At 32.4% G+C, this 24,219-nt stretch overlaps 1 protein-coding gene across 1 annotated transcript; it reads left to right on the forward strand.

Annotated features, from left to right (window-relative positions):
- The first annotated feature begins 3,348 nt into the window (after positions 1-3,348).
- LOC108722872 (serine proteinase stubble) lies at positions 3,349-23,943 on the forward strand. Its single transcript, XM_018448217.1, has 5 exons — positions 3,349-3,363; positions 11,892-12,072; positions 19,872-20,176; positions 21,503-21,654; positions 23,773-23,943. Exons 2-5 carry the CDS (start codon positions 11,921-11,923, stop codon positions 23,941-23,943), a joined length of 780 nt encoding a protein of 259 aa, XP_018303719.1. The 5' UTR covers positions 3,349-3,363; positions 11,892-11,920.
- Positions 23,944-24,219: the final 276 nt, after the last annotated feature.

Here is a 24,219-nt window from a genome sequence, read left to right on the forward strand (position 1 = left end):
TAACGAAAAATGACTTTAAATCGTCAAATTATTATAATGACGACATTTTGTTCTTTAGGAAATTACGATCTTCGAAATAGAAGAAATAAATCCCGCGATAGTAATTACATGCGATTATTTGCTCCATTCTTAACTCAAATTTATCATCAGGTATCATCAAATTACTCGTAGAATGTATTCCGCTCGAAAGAATTATTGTAATTACACAATCTATATATTATTATATATATAGAGTGCATTCAGGGAGACGCTATTAGCGCTATTTTTGCCTATCGTATCCTTATTTTACGTTTAATGAATAATAAAGATAGAATTGCATAATTTGTATTAAAGCGTTTCCAATCACAATATAATAATTAGTTCATGAATACTAGAAATAAACGAAAAGCAATCAGGAGACACGTCTCGGCGCTAAGCCAAGCGCAGCGACACCACTGACTAGTGACTACCATGCCTCCTTTACGCGAGCCAGCGAGTTGCAGGGGACCGAGATTATTGGATCTCAATAAGGGTTTTTACAACCATACTTGCAAAAAAAAAAATTTTTAATTTGAATAACCGTTTTTTATTTATTAATATTGATTTCTGCATGCGCGCGGTACGTTTCTTTTGACATGACATCTGCACTATGAAATTCCAAAATCGCGGTTGCACATTACCACGAAGATGGAAATCGGAATTCTCTTAGACCCCACTGAATATAATTACGCTATTCTACAGGGTGTTTCCAAATTAAATGGCAAAACTTCGGGAGCGTGTAGAGGAGTAAAAAACTAAGAAAAAAAGTCCTATAGACATATGCTCCTTTTTGCTTTGTTTCGCAGGAAATCACGAAAAAAGAAAAAAATATATTTAATTTATTATTTTAATTATTTTATTTATAAACTTTTTAATGAAGATTTTGTTCGAAATGTGCACCTCTTGCAGCAATACAAGCATTGCATCTGTCAAACACGGCTCTTGTAGCAGCCAGGCACTGTTCTTGCGATATTCTGTTCGCTGCAGCTACGATACGATTTCTCAAATGTTGCTCTGATTGAATAGGCGAAGAATAAACTTCTTGCTTCAGAGTACCCCATGCATAGAAATCTAATGGCGTTAAGTCGGGCGAACGAGTTGCCCAATGTACTGCTCCTCCACGTCCAATCCATCGTTGTGGGAATTTTCTATCTAACCAGGTTCTAGCGACTCTGCTGTAATGAGCAGGGCATCCATCTAATTGAAACCACATTTCAGTACGTTGTTGTAATGGGATGTTTTCTAAATAGTCAGAAAATTCATTCTCCAAGAAATTTAGAAAACGGTCCCCATTTAATCTTGCAGGTAAAAAAAACATTTTTTTTCGATTTCTCTGAAACGGAGCAAAAACGAGCATATGTCTATAGGACTTTTTTTCTTAGTTTTTTACTCCTCTACACGCTCCCGAAGTTTTGCGATTTAATTTGGAAACACCCTGTATATACCAAAGTTACTGCGCGACCTGTTACGAAATTCTCGTAAACGACAGCTCCCGTCTCCTGATTATCCTGTCCACCTGTCACAGCGATTACTCGTAGATAGATAATCCGATTGCCGTTTGCCGATGACAGGCGACGTCGTACAGAACGTATGCACGTGCGAGCTATGATTACATACGATGACCGTGTTTATTCGCCGCAGTAACCGGTGCCGAGCCATCCGAAGATCTGGAACCGCGATGTACGTGCAATTCACGTAATGGCAATATATACAAGTACATGATTGCAATCACGATCTCTGACATTGCTGTACATTGCGATGTAATGCGTGCGTGCTAAAAGCATCATTAAACGCATTACACGAAATTATAAATACAGAAAGAACATTAAATATAGTATAATTGATGTATATTTTCAAAATGCTAGATTTGATATATAAATATATTCTTCTCGCATTATATATATGTATACTTTGAATGTGTTATACAAAATTATTCTTAATTTTGTTATACATTACATATCAACGTTCAACAAGTACAAAAATATTATTTGAGAATGAATATATTCCGAATTATCTAAAATTATAAAATAACAATTTTAAACTTCTTGTTTTTATTGTACATAAACTTTTCATTAAAATTTTAGACTTTTTTTTTAACATCGATTAGATATAAATGGACATTGTAATTGTGTGGCTCTATCAATCTAATAGGCATTCTAATAGGTATCAAAATGACCTATTCATTCAATCCAGCCAGAAATGATAATGGAATCAACATCGATTCGATATCAATTTAATCGACATTGAATCAATTTCATTATCATTTCTGGCTAGGAACGCACATGATGAGCACAATTAAAATAAAATTTATAGAATCAAGATAGAACATCTTGACCTTGACGATAAACGTAAAAATTGATGAAAAATAAAGCAATTCACTTTTAATATATACATACAATGAGAAATTTGTTATAAAAAAAGTCTTATTTGTAGAAAATAAACATTAATTAACAATTTTATACAATGAATATATTCTGTTCTAACATAAACAAACGAGCATGTATTCCTGATTTTAAAAGCTAAATTTCTCGACTGTATGAATTGTTGAGCATCCAAACAATGCAATTTTTAATTTTCGCTTATTTTTCAGATGAGATATTTTCTATAATTAATACACACACACACACATATCTTTTTGGTATATATAATTTTAAGAAACATACAGTTTATTTTATTTTTTATAAATAAATTGTTAATTACCCAACAAGAAATGATCGTTAATTAAACGTCGAATCGACATCAAATTGGTGTTAAAATCATCTTATCAATATCGATTCGACATCAATCCGATGACTCATTTCTCGCTGGATATTATTTTATTGAATCGCTCTTTATGTATATATAAATTGTATTTTATGTATACATAAATTAATGCTCGCGAGTGTTCGTCAACAACTCTTCACGAAGTGAATCTGTATAATCCTTTATAGCCTTTGATCAATGTACAGCTCTTCGCGTGGATTTTCGTTAACGCTTGCCTTGAAAATTACGCCAGGGTCACATCGGGTCTTATCGGTAAATTTCCGTTGTGAACAAATACACGGGTAATATCTTGTGCGAAGTTCACGGCCTCGCGACACGCCACGCATCGCGGAAAGCGATGGCAAGGGCGATGGGCGGCGACAAAGAAGGAAATCGAGACGAGAAAGATGCGATCGTGGTTGCACGACCTATAAAGAAGCGTTGGCGTCGACGAGAGTGCGACACTTTTCGATCGCCCTTTGACAAAGCCTTAGCAAATCCGAAGCGAGATGTTCGGCCTAACGCATCCAGGATTCGGCGCATTGGCACCCGTTTTGTTCTTTGGAATTTTGCTCACGAGGATTCAGGCCGAGTATACTAATTGTAAGTAAATCCTATTAATTTTTTTTGTATTGCCAGAGATTACAATGTTCCTGCAAGTAATATCGTCTAAAGAAATACGAATTTTACTTTTTAAATTAAACACACGAGCATTGAAGATTGATGTTATGAAAATAACTTAAACATTTTTAACATTCACAAAGGAAAATTGCTTATTATTTTCTTTAATTCTAAATACTGCTAAAGGCATTTTCAGTATGGCAAAAAAGTATTCTTTTGCAGGATAATTGCACGTTTAAAAAGGATGAGAAAATATACTCTTATTCTTGTAATTAAATAAAAAATTATTTTTTTTAATTCGTTTTAAACACTATAGAAGTTCTTACGTTAATTAAATAACTCTTAATGTATAAAACTGCATTACTATTAAAAAAAAAATGTCTTTTTTTCATTTACAATTACAAATATTACAATTTTTTTTCTAATAATAAATGTACTATTATAAAAACGGAATTTTCAATTCTGTATATCACATTTCTTATTCTTTAATTACGCGAATGTTAATTCACGCTGCAGCGTGCAACTCGAAATATGATACCGCTCTGTGTCTTATTACGCGTTGTAATAGTAATAACAAAATGTTCATAAAGCATATGTACTATCATGCGCAGAAGGCTATCTCGCGCACTTACATTCGCAGCTATTCGTGAAGTGCAACCTAAAGCCTCTTCTGTGGTTCTCAAAGTTTAGGTAGCAAACTTACTTTATCAAACTACACAACATCTATAGCAAACTCTGTATTAGTCAGTTCACTCTAAGAAGCTCGCCAACTATTCCCGTTGCAATTAATTTTTCGAAAATTTATTGCGTGACGTATTATATAACGTATACCTTACTTGATTATTACTTGAAGAAGACTAAGTTTGAATAATTCTGTTAGTTTAAATAAATCAACATTTTTATGCATCACACAAGTGTCAGAAATCTTTCCTTAGACAAAATGATTTTTTGCAATTTCCTAACAATTTTATCATATTGATGATAATTTGTAATTTTTCTGAGTATCTTCTAAGTATCTTCTATAATTATTAATCCTTAATGTAACTTAATATTATAATTAAATAATAGTATCATCTGACATTTTATTAGTGATTTAAATCTTCTATTACTTTAATTGTGATTGTTATAAACGATATTTTTATTACTGTGTGTGTATATAATTATAATAAAACAATTTATTTTAATTATATATAATATATATCTAATTATCTCTATACAAGGTATCCTATTTCAATTTACCCAGGCAAATATCTCGAAAAATATAGAAGATATCGAAGAATGTTTCAAATGAAAGTGGAACGGTTTCAAAAGAGAGGTATTTTTTATCACGTTGCTTTTTTTATAGGAGGCGCCAAAAAGATATCACTTTCACTTTTTTAAATGAAAATATATAGTTTCTTTTACATATGGTTCCTCTAATTATTCTGCATATAAAAATATTGAGGTAGAGAGATATCAAAAATAGTTTGAGATATTTTTTGCTTCATTCTGATACATATTGATATAAAATATTAAATATCTCGTAAATTATTGGTTTTTTTATATCTCTAACTTAATACTTTTATATACAGAATAATTAGAGAATTATATATTATGTAAAAAATATCATAAATTCTATTTAAAAAAGTGAAGGTGACTTTCATATCTTTTCAGCGCCTCCATCTAGAAAAAAAATGACGTGATCAAAATACCCTCTTGAAACCGTTCCACTTTCATCTGAAACATTTTTCCATATCATCCATATTTTTCTGGGTAGATATTTGCCTGGGTAAATTAAAATGGGACACCCTGTATATTTAATTGATTATACGGACACTTTTACGTTATCCTGAATATAAATAAAAAACAGAACCTCTAAGATCTTTTTATTAATTTGTGTAGCGTTTTTAATTAAAATTTTTAACACATGCGTATGTAGACTACTTATTAAATTATCTTTTGCTCCTATTTTTCTTCAACTATTTATTATACTATTATTCACAAAAGTTGTAGATTTGCTAAACTTACATTTCTGTGCGGACCAGTTTCCCAGTGAGAAAAATCAATAAAAAAACTTTGTAATTTGATCAATACCAACCTGCCATCAGAAATTTAAACATATTTGGTACTTTTATATAGAACAAACCAGCAAACGATTTTTTCGTTTAACCAATAAAACATAAATCGCCTATGATAAGGTTAGCACAAAATTGAAAAATCGTTTAGCCGAACGTAACTTCATTTTACATTCCTAAAACCTTTAATGAGATTATCAAGTCATTTACGAGAAGAGTGTTGGGATGAAGCGATGAGATACCATAGTTTGGTAGCATGGTTTGTTACTCTTCAACTTAACTAGCATGTGCGCGCTATTCAACGGATGTATTTATATATAAACGACAGTTTAATTATCATAAAAAAGTATTAAATAGATAATAACTATCAAGTAAGGTAATAGAAGACACTTAGAGGAAGTTTGTTGCAAATCGATGAATTGTGCAAAGTCGGTACAGGAAACGTTAAACTGTATTTTCCAATGGTTTGAATAGCGGTCGCATATTATTAGATGCATTTTATGCTGCGGTTCGTTTCTGACGGCGAGATCGGCCGACAACGGCTGCACTCGAGCTTTTCTGTGGGTTGGCGTCCATTTAGCCGGAGTGGAGGTATTAGACGGTAAACGGAAGTCAATGGAGAATTCGGAATAGAAGCTTGTGGATTACGTTGAAACACCGGAAGTTAATAAACCGAATTTAGTATTCGCCATTAGCGTAGCGAAATTCGCTTCCCACTGCCAACCAATGCTCGAAAGTGACTTAATGAGACACTGAAGTAAAAGAGAAAACAATAGAACGGAAGAAAATATATAGCAGAATGATCTGAACATAATTCTCGAATAATATTTGTTGAATATTTACTATTTCATTTTAATTTCAAGCATACTTATACATGTTCAGCAAAGTTTAGATTAATTTTTCCGTAATTAATATATTAAAAAAACCATTTCAAGGTTTTGGATTATAATATCAATTATAAAGAAAAAATAATTTAACTAAGATGAGCGTTTATCTTTAATTTTTGGGGCATCATCCAAAATTATTCTGCAATAAGTTGCGCATTTATCGCTGTTTGAGTATTTAATATTATATAATAGACGACAATCAAGTGATTAAACATTAATATATCGAGCATATAACTAATCATATCAAATTATTGTAATATGGCTAATAGACTCGGTGATTGCATAACTGTAATCCTATTGGTAATCTGTCTGGCTATAGATAAAGTACACCTTACTAAATCGTAGATTATAATAGATTTATAAATTTTAGACTTAGGATATATTCGGAGAAACACTATTAGTGCTATTTATGTCATTCCATCTCCATCGTTTATTAGACATAAAATAAGGATAATAGCGTCTCTCCGAACACACCCTTAATTTGATTTTCCATATTTAATCATTTAATGTAGTAAAATTAGCAGATTATGAGATAACACATATTATATAGATCAGAAGTGTAAAAAAAGATTATTTAGAGATTCTTTAAATCTTTTACAGAATCTCAATTTCATTTTACCAAGACATACTTTTAACAGATTTTGATACAATTCATAATAGTTTTCTTTTAATATCAATCGTATTTCTGCTTTTTCCACCAAGTAGATACAGGAATGGATAAATATTTCATTCCGCGTGTCAAATTTCGACAGCCAACTGACCGGACGATCGAGATAAAATGCATGCACATGAAAAAAGTGATGGAATTAACGCTCCGCAAAAAATTGTCTCCTATGTTGATTTACGTCCGAAAAAGCTCCCGTGGCAGAGACAGCGCGTTGATAGATTATTTGAACAACACGTCCCGGTGCATAATGCAGGTTATATAGAGAGTCATTATCTCATTTACAATTCACTCTTTGGCACGAAACATCAGACGGAACACTGGTGCCCGGACGAATTTATAAAGGTAATTATTTGTTTTACCGACAATAAAACGGCCATTTCTATCAAATATTTAGAATTTATATTATGGGGAAGCAAAGCAAAGTGATTTATTCATCAGACCGATAACTACCTGCCAATCGTTCCTTCGTCGAACAATTACATTAATTGTTATGAGCATTAATTTTACGCATCGTAACTGAATAATCAACCGCGAGATTATACAACATACCGCGGATGCAATACAACGTTAAAAATAATTACTCTTTCATATTGTCGCCGAGAATTGAATAAAATTTTGGTAATTATTGCCATTCAGTAAATCATAATCAGTATCGGGCATCCATTAAACAAATTAAATTATTTTCCAAAATTCTATATCCGGAGTTTGTAGCGTACATTATTTATATTTCATATAAATATATACTTTAATATTACTAAAATTTTCAGAAATTCGGTTGACTCGTTTTAAATCCAACGATTTGTAAATAAAAGGTAATCGGTATTACATGGAAAAATATTCCGCGCATGAAATATTCGGCTCGGATACTACCGTTATTTCGGTCGATAAACAAATTACGTTTGCGCGCAAATTACATTGCTGTTACGTCGCAGTTTACGACCGCTCGAATATATGGCCGCGTCGAAAATCGAAAAAAATGTGGTTTACCGCTAACAGAAAAAGTAATGACATATTTTATGAAACTACTCGAAATTGAGGAAATAAACTTGGTCGAATGACGGTGCAAGTAGTTCCAGGCTATTTAAAAGAAAAAAAACTAGTTGCATTTTTAGCATTAAGCTGCTTTTTCCCAAATAAAAAGTATACGTGCGCAAGATAGAAAAATTAACGAATAAGTCTTACTGAAAAGGTCGAAAATTGAGAAGTACACGACCTTACGGCATAGCTGAATAACAGCTATGTTATTCTAAATTTTGTCAACGACCATTCAATGTCAAAATCATGATGGACGATATCAGGAAGGTTTTTTAATCCGTTCGAGGCCGCAAAAAGACTCCATAAATTTGTAATGCTGGCAAACTCACGGTTTATTGAAAATACAAGAAAAAGACAACATGAAATATCCATTATTGCATTTTAGTAATACAAACACAAATTATAGAGTTATATTTAATATATATATTGAAAGAATTTATTATATTTTTCTCAAGAGATATCTAACCTAATTCGTTTTTTTCTTCATTATGTGGTATAATAAATTATGAAAATAGTACACTGTTTCGGACATTACACACGTTTAACGGAAAACGATTTATATACCTTGTCTATTGAAGAGGTATCGAAATTGTGGAATTTATTGGCTGGCAAGCGAATTATCCGTAAGATAATAAGTACATTACTCTTAATACGTATTGATAAAATTGGAACGCTTCCCTTTAAAACGCCGTCGCGTTAAATGCATTGCCGTGCAGATTTTGGATTTGTAACATTTTAAATTGGCTCGGAGAGAACACTTGATATAATTACTCGGGGAGTAATCTGTAAAGAACTTTTTATCTCATTGGTTTTTCAGGTGAGATATTAAGCCCGAAATTGTTACGACAGATGTGTCCATAGCTGTCTCCAGATTTATCTTATCGTTGGCAGAGAATCAATATCAAACAAAGTTTAATCTCTTTCATATCTTACATAAGTATATAAATGTATTATGCGAACGACGATCATTAAGGAGATTTAATTATCACATGTAATTTGAATTTCTCTCCTTTAAACGTTCCAATCAATCACAAATACGAGTCACGTATTAAGTACATGTATATAGTATACTTATCGCTTGGCGATATGACAACTTTTCTTGCGCATTCATAAGTTTGTACGATTTATTCAATACAATAAGCGCGCGCACTGTGACTTCGGCTGCCAAGATTCTGTCGACTTACGGCAATAGCCAAGCTTCTCCAAAAACACGATGCAAGAGAGACAGAGAGAGAGAGATAGAGAGAGAGAGAGAGAGCAAGCTTTTTTCGACCTTTCCGAACACAATCGACTCGACTGGAAGGATAAACGGGGGTGCCTCCGCACCAAACCTGGTCACCAAACCGAGGCATTGGTCGTATTATCATGATCGCGCCCTCGGGCTGCTTTTGACATATCTATTACGCGTTTCGCAATAGAGGTGACTTCGAATTCTGTGCTACCAACGCCTCCCTCTCGGCCGCTTCGACGTGCTTTCCTCGCCCGTTATAGAAGAGCGACGGATATGGGTGGAAATGTGGTGGTGTAGGCGTAGAGGTCCAATTAATCAGTCGGGGCGTGAAACGAGAGGGGGATCGAGGTTCAAGGGGGGCGGTGAGAGGTACAGAGAGAAGGATAACTAGGGTTCCGCGCGCGGGGCAGGGACGTCGCAGCGATTGTAGTGACAGATCCGCCGTATCTGTCCCTATCTGCTCGAGGCATTAAATCCGTGCGACGCCAAGCGCTGTGCCACAGGAGGGGATCCGCTCGAATCGGTTAACATTTCGTCAAAGCGGCAATTTCGGATTTCAATTAAACACAACACTATCAGACGCGCAGTCGGGTCGAAACAAATTTTAAGAATGCATTTTTTTCCAATTCCTCTGTTCAATAAAAAATGAAAAGTAATTTATATAAAATGTATTTAATTTACTTTTTTTACTTTCAAGAATTTCCAACACATTGCTCGTTAATTGATATGTATCGAGGCGGTTGTTTGTTTCTCTCTCTCACAAGCATGCATATATAATTAAATCAATCATAGAGAAGTACAAATCAATTCGTTTAAACAAAGAAATCAGTTATTCTTTTTCTAAAAAATTTGCAAACACGAAAATATATAACAATTAGAAACATTTGAATTGTAATTTATTAATAACAATTTGTACGAACCGAAAGATCTAATGATAAACCTTTGAAAAGACTTTTCTATGTCCTTTCTATAATAGCAGAATTAATTACAATTCGACGTAATTATTGCAATTTAATTATTATTAATTAATAGCACAATTTATGATTATTGCTTGTGGTATAATGGACTATATAATCGCCAACTGCAGCCGAACGTGCTTTCACTATTTTGACGTGACTGCATTTATCGTGTTGATGTACTGATAATAGTCTTTCTTTTAATAAAAACTGTATCGACATTTTCGAGTTTCTTCAATTTGTATAATATATTGATAATCACTCCTTATGATGTTTCAATGAAATGTACTAATAAAGATAGCAACTCATGCATGCATGAAACGGATTTAAGTAAGAAATTTTGCATTTTTGTAAATAAAAAAAAAATTGAATTTTTCGAAATTTTTTAAACGACAATCTTACTGTTTGTAAATATTTTTTCTTTAATGTTTTATAATATTTACACGAAAATCCTAAATATTAATCTATAATCTTACAATCCATCATAAACCTTTTTTTTTTAAAGAAGTTCCATTATTGAAACAGTTTGTATAACTTTCAGTAAATTTTACGATTAGAATCTGTTACATCTATGCTTAAAAATTAATTGCATTGTCATCTCGTCGGTCTTCCAATTATAATACATACATGGAAGTCGTTCTACTCATTTATGCCATGTCACGAACATTAATCATCAAATACTAAGGACGATCGATAGCCTGTCAATATGCTCTCGTCAACAAGAGTGCAGATGGTAATTCCCTATGGATCGGAATAATCGAAACATGGACCGATGACCGATACTAACAGCATTTGATAATAATTGCAATGTTTCAGATGAGTCTCGGTTCTCTTAACTTCCCAAACTAGTTCACGAACAATTTACCCTGATCAATAAAGTGTTGAATAAACGATAAACATAATAATAAACATATCGCGTTAGCGATAAAATAAATAACAGAAAACGTAAAGTCCACTTTAGACGGTCTGTAATTCGCGACCAAATTCAAAATAAAATTCTATTTATAATTTTATATGTCACATATCCAAAACATAACCGTGTATTCTGATATATATTTTGTATACGTATGAATTTTACTTCAAATGTCTTCTATATTACACGATATACAAAATGCTAAATAGAATTCTATTTTGAATTTGGTCGCGAATTATAGATCGTTTAAAGTGGGCTTTTGAGAGAAAAGTTATAAAATAGAATCTCTTAATATATTTATAACACAGCGCAATTTATGGATATTATACAATTTCATCGAAAGCTGGTGATGATAAGTTCTTTTGCACGGAAATATAGCGAGAATGGAAAAAAGACACTAATTGCAAGGAAATGACACGTTAATTGGATGTCCAATTAATCCTGTAAAAGTGAAATGTTTTTCTCTTTTATTAAGATAGAAGAGGAACGACCAGATGATGGCGCTAAGTATCGTTAAACAGATAACACGGCGTGTCGTCCGATTTGGCGACTTTCTAGACACTTTCTCAATGTGTCGATACTCGTCTTCGCTTCATTTGCGATAAAAAGAAAAAGCGAAATCGAACGTCTAAGATCGTGTCGCTATCGATTGATGTTAGTGGTTGAGGGTATCGGACGAGTCAAGCGTTTGCACCAGACTCTGCAATGCAATAGCTGAGGCAATTAATCGTTATCGAACATTAATCGAGGAAATTCGTATTTGATAGTGGCAGATGTTCCTTGCGGTAGGAGTGACATGGCACGGGAAGCCAGAATTGTCGGAGGTCAGGACGCGGCACCACGTGAATTTCCATGGATGGTCAGCATAACAAGAAAAGGTGGACACTTTTGCGGCGGCGCCATTTTAAATGACAAATTTGTATTAACTGCTGGACACTGTTTATGTTCGTGAGTAATCGTTTTAATAATTTGTATATTACAAATTGCATTTCGTGTTGAAAACAGAAATCATAAATTTTTTATTCTTTAACTCTAATGTTGACAGTTTATCATTTATCATCGATAGTGATTATCTTAAATCATTCAAAAAGTGTTTAAAGTCCCTCTATTAAATTTTTTAAAATCAGTTTGATTAGAAATTTTTTAGAGTTGAAATAAATATTATATAGAGCAAAAAGTTTAGATCTTATTTTTTATATGTAGTTATTTCAATTTTATATACCTATTTGAAATATATCAATTTTTTGTTTTTATGATAAATGTGCATGTGTGTGACAAAGAAAGTTAAAATTATGTGAATAACACTGATATATATTAGTGGGGATTAAATATATATAAACCCAAAATTATATACTATAGCACGTCCTTAATTTTGTTTATACTTCAGTAACAAGTTTTCAAAAGATGCATCTTCATTAAGGGAGTACATAGTCTCTATAAAGACTAAGTCCTTTACGAAGTAGGCTTTAATTTCAACGGTCGATCTGAAACTTACAATTTCTTGACAACTTTTAATAGGATGTTCGCATATTAAATCTCGTTAAATCCGTCAGAGGCTTGATTATTATCTGAAAAGTCTATCTATGTATAAAGTATTCCATTTGTTGCCCTTGATGATGATAATAATAATAATAATTGTAACAATTTGATTCTTTTCGAAGCTTAATCGCTCAGACATTTAATGTTGAAATTTAAAAACTTGCAATAAAGTATTATAAATTAATAGTTTACGCTATAAAAAAAAATTATTTTCATATTTTTTTAAATTAATAAAGAAATTAATTTAAAATTTGTACTAATTCCCGATTTTAATATTATATTTCAACCAGATTTATGTTAACAATGTATTTTCAAATATTTTGAAATTTTTTAATTCGAGTTATATAATATATACAAAATACTGTCAGTAATTATTCAAATTTATGTTACGTATGAGATATGTGCAAGTTTATCTCATTTGCAAATGATCTATTTTTTTATTGCTGCTGTACCGTGAAAAATAAATCACGCTCCTCAAAGGAAAAAGACCTTGATACGCACGTACAAAAATGATGATATAAAAGTTACTGTAAAATTTAACCGACATCACAAGAATTTCTCTACCTGTTTTATAAATAAAGTAAATAGAGAGCTATGTGTACCGTATGATTTTTATCGCGTTACTGTGTCAAGCGAAAAGTTTCAAATAAAAATGAGCAAAAATTTCATAACAAACTGCATCCGCGTAAAATTCGTCAGTGTATTGCTAATTAATCAATCAATAAATATAAACTGTCTCTAATAAAATATGTACATAGACTCTACAAAAAGCTAGTTCTAAATTTTATGTATCATACTACACGAAAAATTAAATCATTGTGTATTTCACTGAAAATATTTAAATTTACACTGAAAATATTTACATCTACAGCTTTTGCTTCCGACAGTATTAAGTTAAAGTGAGCGAATTTGAGTAAGTCTTTCTTTTTAATAGAACGCGCATTATAAATGAACCGCTATCATTGCGCAGCAGACGAGTTTGCACGGCTACAGCAGCAATGTGTATGCAGGATAGCTTTCGTGTAGATATAATTAAACGCGCGAGCGAACCCATAGTTGGGTGGGCAACAAAACGTACAGATATTGCGTATCCCTTTCGGTCACTGGACAGATTACAGAAGGACGGGATGGGAAGGGCAATAGGGGCCGTTCGGGGGCGACGAGCGGCCGTAGAGAGAATTCAGCGTCGAGCTTTGGCGTTGTAAACCATGATTGCGTGTAGATTACAGACCACTCGGTAATTGCTAGCGGCCATGCAAAACGTATGGAAAACGTTGCAACAAGATGCGAGGCAGGAGGGCGTGAAAATGAAGGTGGCTGTGTCCACTATCGTCTCACTTTACCTCATCCTCTTCCCCCTTTGGTTTTTCTCACCGCTTGGTATCATTTACGCGCAAAAACAGACTAACCCGACGCTCACCAGTGATATCTAACGCCTCGCTGCGTCAAATTTATGGAGACTAGATCCCTTGTTATCGTGTATCGAGAAAAAAAATTAGAATAAAATTCATTGCAGCTTTCTTTTGGCATTTTTAGAGACTCTAAATAATACAAATGCAACAATGGATAATCGATTTTTAGAAATATTGTTATATATGTAATTCAAGCTCATTGTTAAATAAAAATGATGTTTTCGTCGTATACAATCATATGTTTCGTAAAATGTCAAAAATTTATTATCTAAAATTGCATATTTAAAGATACATAAAATTGGAAAAATTCGAATATTTATTATCCGAAAAGGATTTTCATTTAGAATATGTACTTATACTTATATTTTCATACGTCACAAGCTGTATGTGTAGAAAATGGAACTCGTTAGTAAATAATTAAACAAATATATATATTATAACGCGTTGTTCTATCGAACTGATGACGCGGCGACCAATTACTATTAATACAATACGCGCGTTGTGAATAATACGGTTGATTAATCGTCATGCAAGCAGATATAAATTATGTCCTTGTATAGCGATACAAGAACTGGCAATCTAGCGACGCAGCATCGATATTTCTCGTTCGACGATATCCCACGGTAAATTAATGTTCAGCAGTACCTTATTACCAACGTCATTCTGCGTGCAACGTTGCGTAATTCACGAACGCGTTCGTGTGCCGATATACTAGTGCCAGGAGAGCCGCACGATTTAACGAGCCGAACCGAAATTAATTCCAATCGATTTACCGATTCGGCGTCCAATTAATTTTTAACGAAGCTGGTCGTAGAAAAAATCAGTCATAGTCCCGAATAGCAAATATTATTCGTACAATGAGAGAAAGATGCAATTGCGAAGGTATAGACTGAACAACTTAATTAACTTCGTTTTAATTTATTTAAATAGATTTTTTTTGAAATATCGATTCTGTTCTTCATTCCGCGCGCGTTTGTCTCTTAAATAAATAGAAAAACAACACAAGAAAGGATCCCGCACTAGTCGTGTAGAAAATTGAGTCCTGGTGAAATGAGTTAGTTTTCACAAATAATGCAGCTTACAATGTAGTCAATAGAAGACAACATAGATACAAGGCTCGATAATAGATAGTTTTAATGGTGTATCAAATAAATTTACGTTCATAAAACAAATTTGATACATCATAGCTAAAAAACTATTCATTATTGAACTTCGTGTCTATGACATTTTTTATTCGTCATATTATATAATATACCCTAAAAAGTGATCAAAAACCAAGTTTATCTCTAGAATCTTATGTAAATAGCGTAATTAATTTATCTTTAATAAGATTAAAAAGTCAAAAATGTATAGAATTTATATTTAATTTACTTTTATAAAATATCTTTTATCTAAGAATTTCTTAAATTCCAAAGTCGATCTATGTTTAATCTTTTTTACTTTTACGGATGAGAGAAATAAAATTACGAGCAAAGATTGTAATATAACTATAAAATTTTAATATTAAATGATAATCTGGTAATATATTCATTTTTTCACGATCACATACTTATCGCTTCATAAGAGGCTTCATGTTTTTTTTTTAGAAAAAGCTGATGCTATTGCATTCTATAGAACGTCCGCTTCAAAACTGACTTATCTTGGTTATTTTCCTTTCATTATTAACAAAATTTGTTAATAATAAAATTTTTTTACCGTTAAATATAGGATGTCCTATTTTAAAAAATGCATTTAAATATTTTAAATAGATGCATTTAAATAGAAAAATAGATAAAATACTGAGATGTGGTTTATTCAGAATATATGATTTTAAGGGAGATATATTATTTAATTTAAAAAATTTGATTTAGGGTAACAACATCAAGGTAAAATAAAGTTTAGTTTTATTTCTTTAACTCATTAAGGTTCATGGCTAAACCAGTAAGGTTAACAAAAAATAATAATAGAAAATAAGACCAGAGCATAGAAAAATTTTTGACATAAAAAGTACATTACGAAAATTAATTTTATAACAAATTGTTTGAAACAAATTATTAAATATTGATTATAGAGGGATTACGCCAATCTATTCTGTGGTTACAAAAGCATGTATAACTTTTTCTTCTCTCATTTTCCGATTATGCAGAAAAATAAGATAAAAATCGGATTATTGAAACTCGTTCCAGTCCATAGTTAGCCAGTAACCTTAACAAAAAAATAACACAAGAAGAGAAATAATCCTATTTTCGGTCATTATGTAAATTTTTCCAAATACATTTTTCGTTTTATAAAAAAAAACAATTTGAAAAAATTATACATGTTTCTTTTGTAATTTTTTCTACAGACTTGATTGGTATATAATCAGTTTCCTTCTACAGTCAATATTTAATATTTTTTATAACAATTTATTACGAAATTGATTTTTGCAATATTTTTTTTCTCATATTTGAAATCAGCGACTTCAAAGCTCTTTTTACATGTATTTTCATTTTCATATAAACATTAATCTCTAAATTTTATAATTTTGGCATGACATTCACTATGTATTATAGACTACATTATACGTAAAAACTAACTCATTTCACCGACTCAGTTTTCCATATGATTAGTGCGAAGACCTTTGAAAACTTTTAATAAATTAAAAATACCTGAATTATTTGATATATGTTTGAAAGGATATATGTTTAAGTACCTAATATTGCTAAGAACTATATTAGGTCAGAGATTTGATTTCATCATACTGATTACAAATATTATAGTAAATGTAATTTTATACAGATATATGTATATTCAAATATAATATATACATATATTACTGAAATTAACAAAATTAGGTCAGAGAAATTTGATTTCACCATACAGATAAGAGTAAATATAATTATTTATATAAATAAATTTATATAAATAGCAAATAAATAATTCTATATAATTAATTATTAAATATTCATAATACCCCTACATTTAGCTATTATGAATATTTGATAATTCAATAACTTATATTAATCTCATTTATCGTGAATCGATTATAATTTGTATGAAAAAAGTGTTTTGTGTTTCATTGTCAATAGGGTAAAGCGGGGCTAGTTGTGATACTTTTTCTTTAAATTATTACAAATCTTCACACAATTATGATAGATTAATGGTTTAATGAGGTTGCATGTTCATCTGGCTCAATAATTAAATACTTATAAATCCTTAATATATCTCGTAAATAAGAAAAAAATTACGTTAATTACAAGAATGCAAAGTTGACCAACATGCCCCATCTATGAGGCATGTTGAGCATCCTCGAAGGATAAGTTGAGCCATGAAGATAATCGTTTAATGAGGTTATATATCATTAAAAACATGAAAGGATTATGTGTATATATTAATCAAATTTTTATTATTTGCATCTTAAATATAATAATTTGTAATATTCTTTCTTTTTAAATGCTTTAATTAACAAAATTAGAAAAACTAAAATCTTTATTCTTTATAATAATAATTAAACGTAAAATATATGTTTAATCGTTGACATAGAATAAAAAGCATTGATATATAAAGACAGATTTCATTTAAGCAGCTGAGTTTATAAGGTTAGTTAGTTGAGGTACTGGCCCAACGAGCCCCATATCAGTTGACTGAAATACTTTTTTATAACTGAAAAACCGTAAATAAAATAGCAACTAAACATTAAAGTTAAAAAGTACGATAATAATTTATATCTAAAAAAACACATTTGATTATTATCAATCGCTCTAATTACCATGTAGACCAAAAAGAATACTCACCTAATAATTTTACTTTTGATATACAAAAACGAAAAAGCGTATTGGCTGTTGATAGCCGGACACAGATTATTGTATTAAGGTACAATAATCTCTGTCTTTGTGCTACATTACGCAAGCATAGATGTATCTATATATATTTTGGTTATTTAGATATTTGCATTTGACCAACTTGCCCCTATGCTCAAATAACCTCGCTCTACCCTACTTCTGAACATACATACTGGATAGAAGAAAGTAATACAGTATATGTTCAATTTTGATAGTAATTTCTGCGATGTATCAGTAAATGTTTCATAAATCAAGCTGCCGATTTATTCTAACAGAACGTTTACCATAATAAAGCTAGTTTATATTAAAATTGTTTGTCCAAACAAATCAGCATTGGCTGTAGTAGCCGTTGCAATATATCTCGTCGCAACGAGCAACGTCCTCGCTGCAATCCGTCTGAGCGCTCGTGCATTTTAATTGGAAGGGCGCGACGCTGAGAAGAGAGAAGCGAGTGCCGGAGATGCATTGAAAGTAAACCGTATAATCCGTGAGCCGCGGAACAATAGCGGGGACTCGACGACGATGGAAAGGTCCATTAAGGCGGCTTTGTAAGGAGCGGCGGTGAAACAGGGCCTGGAAACTTAGAAAACGCTCCGCGATAAACTCCAGAGGAGCATGAGGGAAAATGTGCAAGGGGTTACTGACGAAAGTGGGACGGTACGGGCTTGCGAAACACAGTCACGAGATGCGGGACGCGAGGGAAGGGGTACGGATGGAGCGGATAGTCCTGATGGAGGGGGTGCCGTAATATTGTTAATTATTCAGAGGTACTATAGACCGATTAATTAACTGAAGCCACTCCGGCCGGGTCAGGCATTCAAGGGAGCTCTGCAGACGCGTCGTTCGAGCGGGACAAAAATCCCGGTTAAATAATTACTGACGTCCAAGGGAAAGAAACTGCAAAAGAGCTGGAATTCGTCAGCACAGTTAAGGGAGGGTTGGGCGGGGGAAAAGAAATGGGAGGATACATCAATGATAAGGAATTTTCCGCCTTGAACATTTCTATTTTCGGTGTCTTAAATTTGTGCGATGATTATTCTCAGGTGCCATTTCGATATTAGACAAGGTCTTCTTATGAGGAAACCAAAGGAAGAATAAAGAATATCGTTTTGTTTTTCATTCACAATTTTTACGACGCGAAAATAAAGATTTTATGAAAAACGTGTAAGTCGAATATTTCGGAGTTTCCAAAATATTTTGAAAGATACGTACATTATTCATCTTAAACTTTTAGTGGATTTTTGTATGTGACATAAAACATACAAATAAAACACGCATAATTCTTTTATTCGATAATAATATCACAATTGTAATAATTAATAATTTTACATAAATTATATGGAATGCATGTTATTATTCTTTTTGTAAAGAAATTTTTTATTTTTTAGATTATTGCCTTAAAAAATAATTAAACAAAATTCAACGCTTCAATTTTGATCGTATGTTATGCATAATTATAATATTATTTTTATTATTTTCGTTTCACAATCCTTTAGAAACTATTCTTTTTATGTTGTAAGAGAAATAAAACAATTTTTTAAAATCATTATTTTTAAATTCTAATAATTTTGTTCTGACAATTTTTTTATGAAGTTAAATTAGTTAATTTTTAATAATTAATAATAAAGATAATGTTTGCTAATTTATTTTTAACTCGAAAATCACATTTTTTGAGATGTGTCATTTTTTAAGTAAGACAGCGATATATATCATTCACAGAGCCAATAAAAAATATACATTACAAGATGTCCCATAAAAATCATATCATTTAAGAGAAAACTTTTGATATTGTTATAATTTTTATAAGATACTCTGTATGTATGTTAAATTAATCGTGTAATTTAAACTTCACATATTCTATATATAATACATGCCCTTTTTGAAAAAAAAAAGACGGAAAGAAAGAAAAAAAACATATTTCCGTCTCAATAGCGTTTGTTAAATAACACGGTGTGTCCATCGCGAATTAAATGTTTCGTTCTGACTTCAATTTCAGTGGCACCAACAAAATACCAATAGGACAATTGCGCGTCACTCTGGGCGAACACAATTTAAGGACTCCAGAAGTGCCGGCCGCAAGACATGAAAGCGTCATAAACGCGGTGTTGCATCCTGGTCACAGGTGCGGCAAGTATGTGGACGATATTGCTCTGCTGGAGTTCGCTAGACCGATCAGTTGGTCGGAAAGCGTGAAACCCGCATGTTTACCTGTGGCTACAGGGAAACCAGGGTACAGCGCCTTTAGCGGCGTTGAAGCCATAGTAGCTGGCTGGGGATGGCTCGGAGAAGATAGAAGCAAATGTGAGTAAATAATTGTCTCTCTTTTCTCGATATCGATTGCATACAAGGCGATATCGCCCCGAGATTTAGCTCTCTCATTACGTTGATTATTCGTGTGCTTTGATTCTTGGCAAACGTTACATTTATAAAACTACCGCCGTGTGACATTGCATCCGGAAGTTTCAATTCTCGCTATCATATAATTCTTTATGTAATATCGTATAATTTAAAAAAGAATTTTTCTTTTAAACATAGGTATCATATACACTGATTTCGCGTCAATGGCAATTGTCAACGGCGATTACACGTTTTTTATTTCTAACAATTACTAATAATAATTGAGGTTGAAGACTATCTCGATATTTTTGTACGTAAACACTATTACATAATTCGCGAGTTGTGAATAAATCTCTGTTACGGACGCAGCGGGTAAAGGTCCTACTCGATCGTCGACCAAGTTACGAATATCAGGGTCTTCATAAATACCTGAGATATATCAGTAAGCCTGAAGTTTCGATAAATCTTATCACGATAACGATCGGAGCGACGAAACACGCACCAAAGTTTCCATAATCACCAAAGTTCGCACAAGCGTTGAAGTCCCAGTAGAGTGGAAGTATACCAACTCTCTCTCCATCTCTCTCTGAAATCAATAAAATGGACAAGGTCATTTTACTTACATATAAAACGGAAGTTATCGAGATACGCATTATTTCTACGGAAAAGTCATTTTTATCCGAAATGTTGATTATAATACAATTATACAAATTTTATACATTATATTCAATTATGACAAAAAAAATATTTTGATAGATATTTCAATAAACAAAATTGCTTAACACCTTGTATTTAAAATTTGTCTAATTGACATCATATTTTGTATCTTTGAATTTACATAATTAATTAAATTTATTAAATAGATATTAATTATACTCTTATGTTAAAATTGTAAAGCGTTTTAGGTATTATAATTATACAACAACTAGATTATAACATAGACTAGATGTGCAGTAATTATTATTAATTAAATTCATCCGTTAAAATATATCACGGTTTTTCATGATAAATAATGCTTGCTTTCGTAAATAACGCTTTGCGTGTAACAGTTTTTCATGATGTGTCAGCAACATGATACCCATTTAAATTAAAACACGCATCTTTATAAAATTTAAACTTTATAGATATAAAATTTTAGCGTTATAATGTGATTTTAAAATATTTTCTCGAACATGGTTAGGACTGGAACATCATTAGGTTGCATACTCCGTCTTAGGACAATGACTAATGTTAGCAATAATCTGTTGTCAAAAGTCGCAGTAAACAGTACAAATTGCTGCTATATTATAGACAAAAGAGCGGACGTGCTGCAAAAAGTGGAGGTTCGCGTGGTGACGAACGCTGTGTGTGATGAATGGTACGCGAGTCAGGGCAAGTCAATCAGCGTTGGAACGAAGCAAATGTGCGCCGGCTGGGAGAAAGGAGGAAAAGACTCCTGCTGGGTAAGTGAAAAAGGTGTCCGCTGTGAATTTATCTTTCGGTCGCGTGAAACGTTCGCGTGGACATTCGCATTTTTGCGCTGCCGCATCGTTGCTCGCTCGGCGCCGCTTGTCAATCGCCCGATCATGGAATTCATGGTTCGTCGGGCGGGCACGACGCGAATTTCAATAAATACCCACGCTACCGTGGTAATGCGTATACAATGCTGTTCAGGCATGATAGCCGACCATGCTGGATGATACTGGTCCCCGGTAATTGGATCGTATATAATTGCATTGGCCTCGCTCTGCGGATCTCTAACGTAGGCTGGTATTTATGCGAAATTGTAACAGGAACTGGAGAAGGAGCGATAACGTTTATATTAAAAGAACGAAGATTGTTGTATAAACTACGTTATCGTCTTGATTACTTAACACGTGTGTATAAGACAAAAAAATACATTTTAAATACAAAAGTTTATATTTAAGTTAAAGATAAAGGAATGAAACAATTAACATTAAATAATTATTACATTAAATACATTTTTCTTGTACGAGAAAAGAATCATTTTTTTTTATAATTAGAGAAATTCATTAAAAAAATTTTGTAAATTTTTCTGAAAAAAATTAATATATAAGAAAAATTAATATGCAAATTGGAGACAATCACTCAAATGTCACTAATGCATATTAAACTTATCTTCTTCTTTAAATATTATTCTTCTTCTTTACATTATAAGAAATAGATATACACATTGTATGTCATGATAATTTATGTGAATGATTTCCTTTCCTTGTTAATGATTACCTTTTCTATTCTCTTGTTCTACATCCTTCTTAACGGGGATGAGATACACATTATCCCTAACACGCGAGTACTAAATTCACATCGTCAATTGAGTTAATTCAGTAAAGGCAATTTCTACGAGAATTCCATTACGACATTACCAAGTCGATGTCCATCGGAACAAAAATGAGAATGCCACCCCCCGATCTTGTCCTCGATAAGTTTCCTTCTCGCATTTCTACCGCGTCCTTATCAGCAATTTATATTTCCTCCAGACGAAGATATTCTCGAGAAAACAATCGAAAACGGACGTATTGCTTCGAGATATATCAAGAAAGAACGGAGTCTCGAAAGTACAATTTCGCTGAAGGCTCCGATGGGAATTGAGATGTGCTAGATTTCCTGTTTACCTCGTTTGCGCGAAAACTACGACTGGCAACTATAAAAATTGATTTCAGGATATATTGGATGTAACGCGAATCGCAGTTGAAGAACGTTATATACAATTTAACGCGTCAAAAGATGATCAATTATTTTTCTAATAATATCAGGTATCTTTTTAATAATTACTTGAGAGAAATTCCGATATGTAATACGATAATTTTTTAAAATTTAACCTTGCTTTAAAAACTTAATAAATAACAGGTTCAAATTATATTATACGAAATATTGTCGGTGGCACAACCTGAAAGGGAGTGATTCTACATGAAACAATAAGCAAAAATGTAGAATAAAATTTTTTTATATGAAATAAGTAAAAAATGCAAGCCAATCTAAACCGACACTAGCTTGCATTTTTTACTTATTTTGATTTATTTCTTTGAAGCTTTATTATTAAAGATATATTGTTTTTTATAAAGCTTTATTTTCGGAAAAATTGATCCTTTTTTGGTCGTACAATTTCCAGAATATTTTATATCCATTGTTCAATAATAAAAGCATTTTAACACGAACTAGATATTCTCTATAAAGAAATGTTGTTTTTCTTCAATCTCGGGAATCAACATTTTTTAATCATAAGCAATTAAACATCAATTCTTTCTTGTAATTTTCTACAAGATGAAGAAAAAGCTTAACATATAAATTCTTTACATTATTGAAACGATATTAATATACTATACGAAATATCAGTGACAATAAACATAGTGCCGTTAAAAGCCTGTTTCCATCTTGAGAATTCCCAGCGATGAGATTTACGATCCCCGGATCCGCATGGAACGATACCGAAACCCATTGTGATGGATACTCCCACAACCCTGCAATCCGTATTAGAGCAAGTGGAATTTGCACCGCATCGTTTACCATAACCACGGTAGCTTACGGGACGATTGCAAGCCTCCTATATTTTGTTCTAGGCTGACAGCGGCGGGCCCCTGATGGTTGGAAGTTATCCAGCCGGACCTTTGATGGTCATCGGAGTGGTTTCAACTGGTATTGGCTGTAGCAGATCACGACTTCCTGGCATTTACGTGAGAGTCTCCGATTACGTTTCGTGGATCACGCAAGAAGCACAATCTGGTCGATAAACTTCAATGCGGAAGGAAATGCAAATTTCCGTCTCGCTGTTTTAATTTCAATTAACAGCGAGCTCGGTTGCATGTATAGTAAAGCGCATCGCATTAATGATTTATTTATTCAAGTTAGTGATCCTTTTAGTTTATATATCATAATTCATTAATAAAATAGAGAAAAAATCTGCAGCAAGTCAATTATTAGTCAATCGATAATTGAATTGTTAAGGTCTGTTACATGAGCGTTATCAATATTTTATTAGGGTAACTCCGGTATATATGCCGCACCTA

This window comes from Mycetomoellerius zeteki, unplaced genomic scaffold (assembly GCF_001594055.1).
Source record: "Mycetomoellerius zeteki isolate Tzet28-1 unplaced genomic scaffold, Tzet1.0 scaffold221, whole genome shotgun sequence".
Lineage (NCBI taxonomy): Eukaryota > Metazoa > Arthropoda > Insecta > Hymenoptera > Formicidae > Mycetomoellerius > Mycetomoellerius zeteki.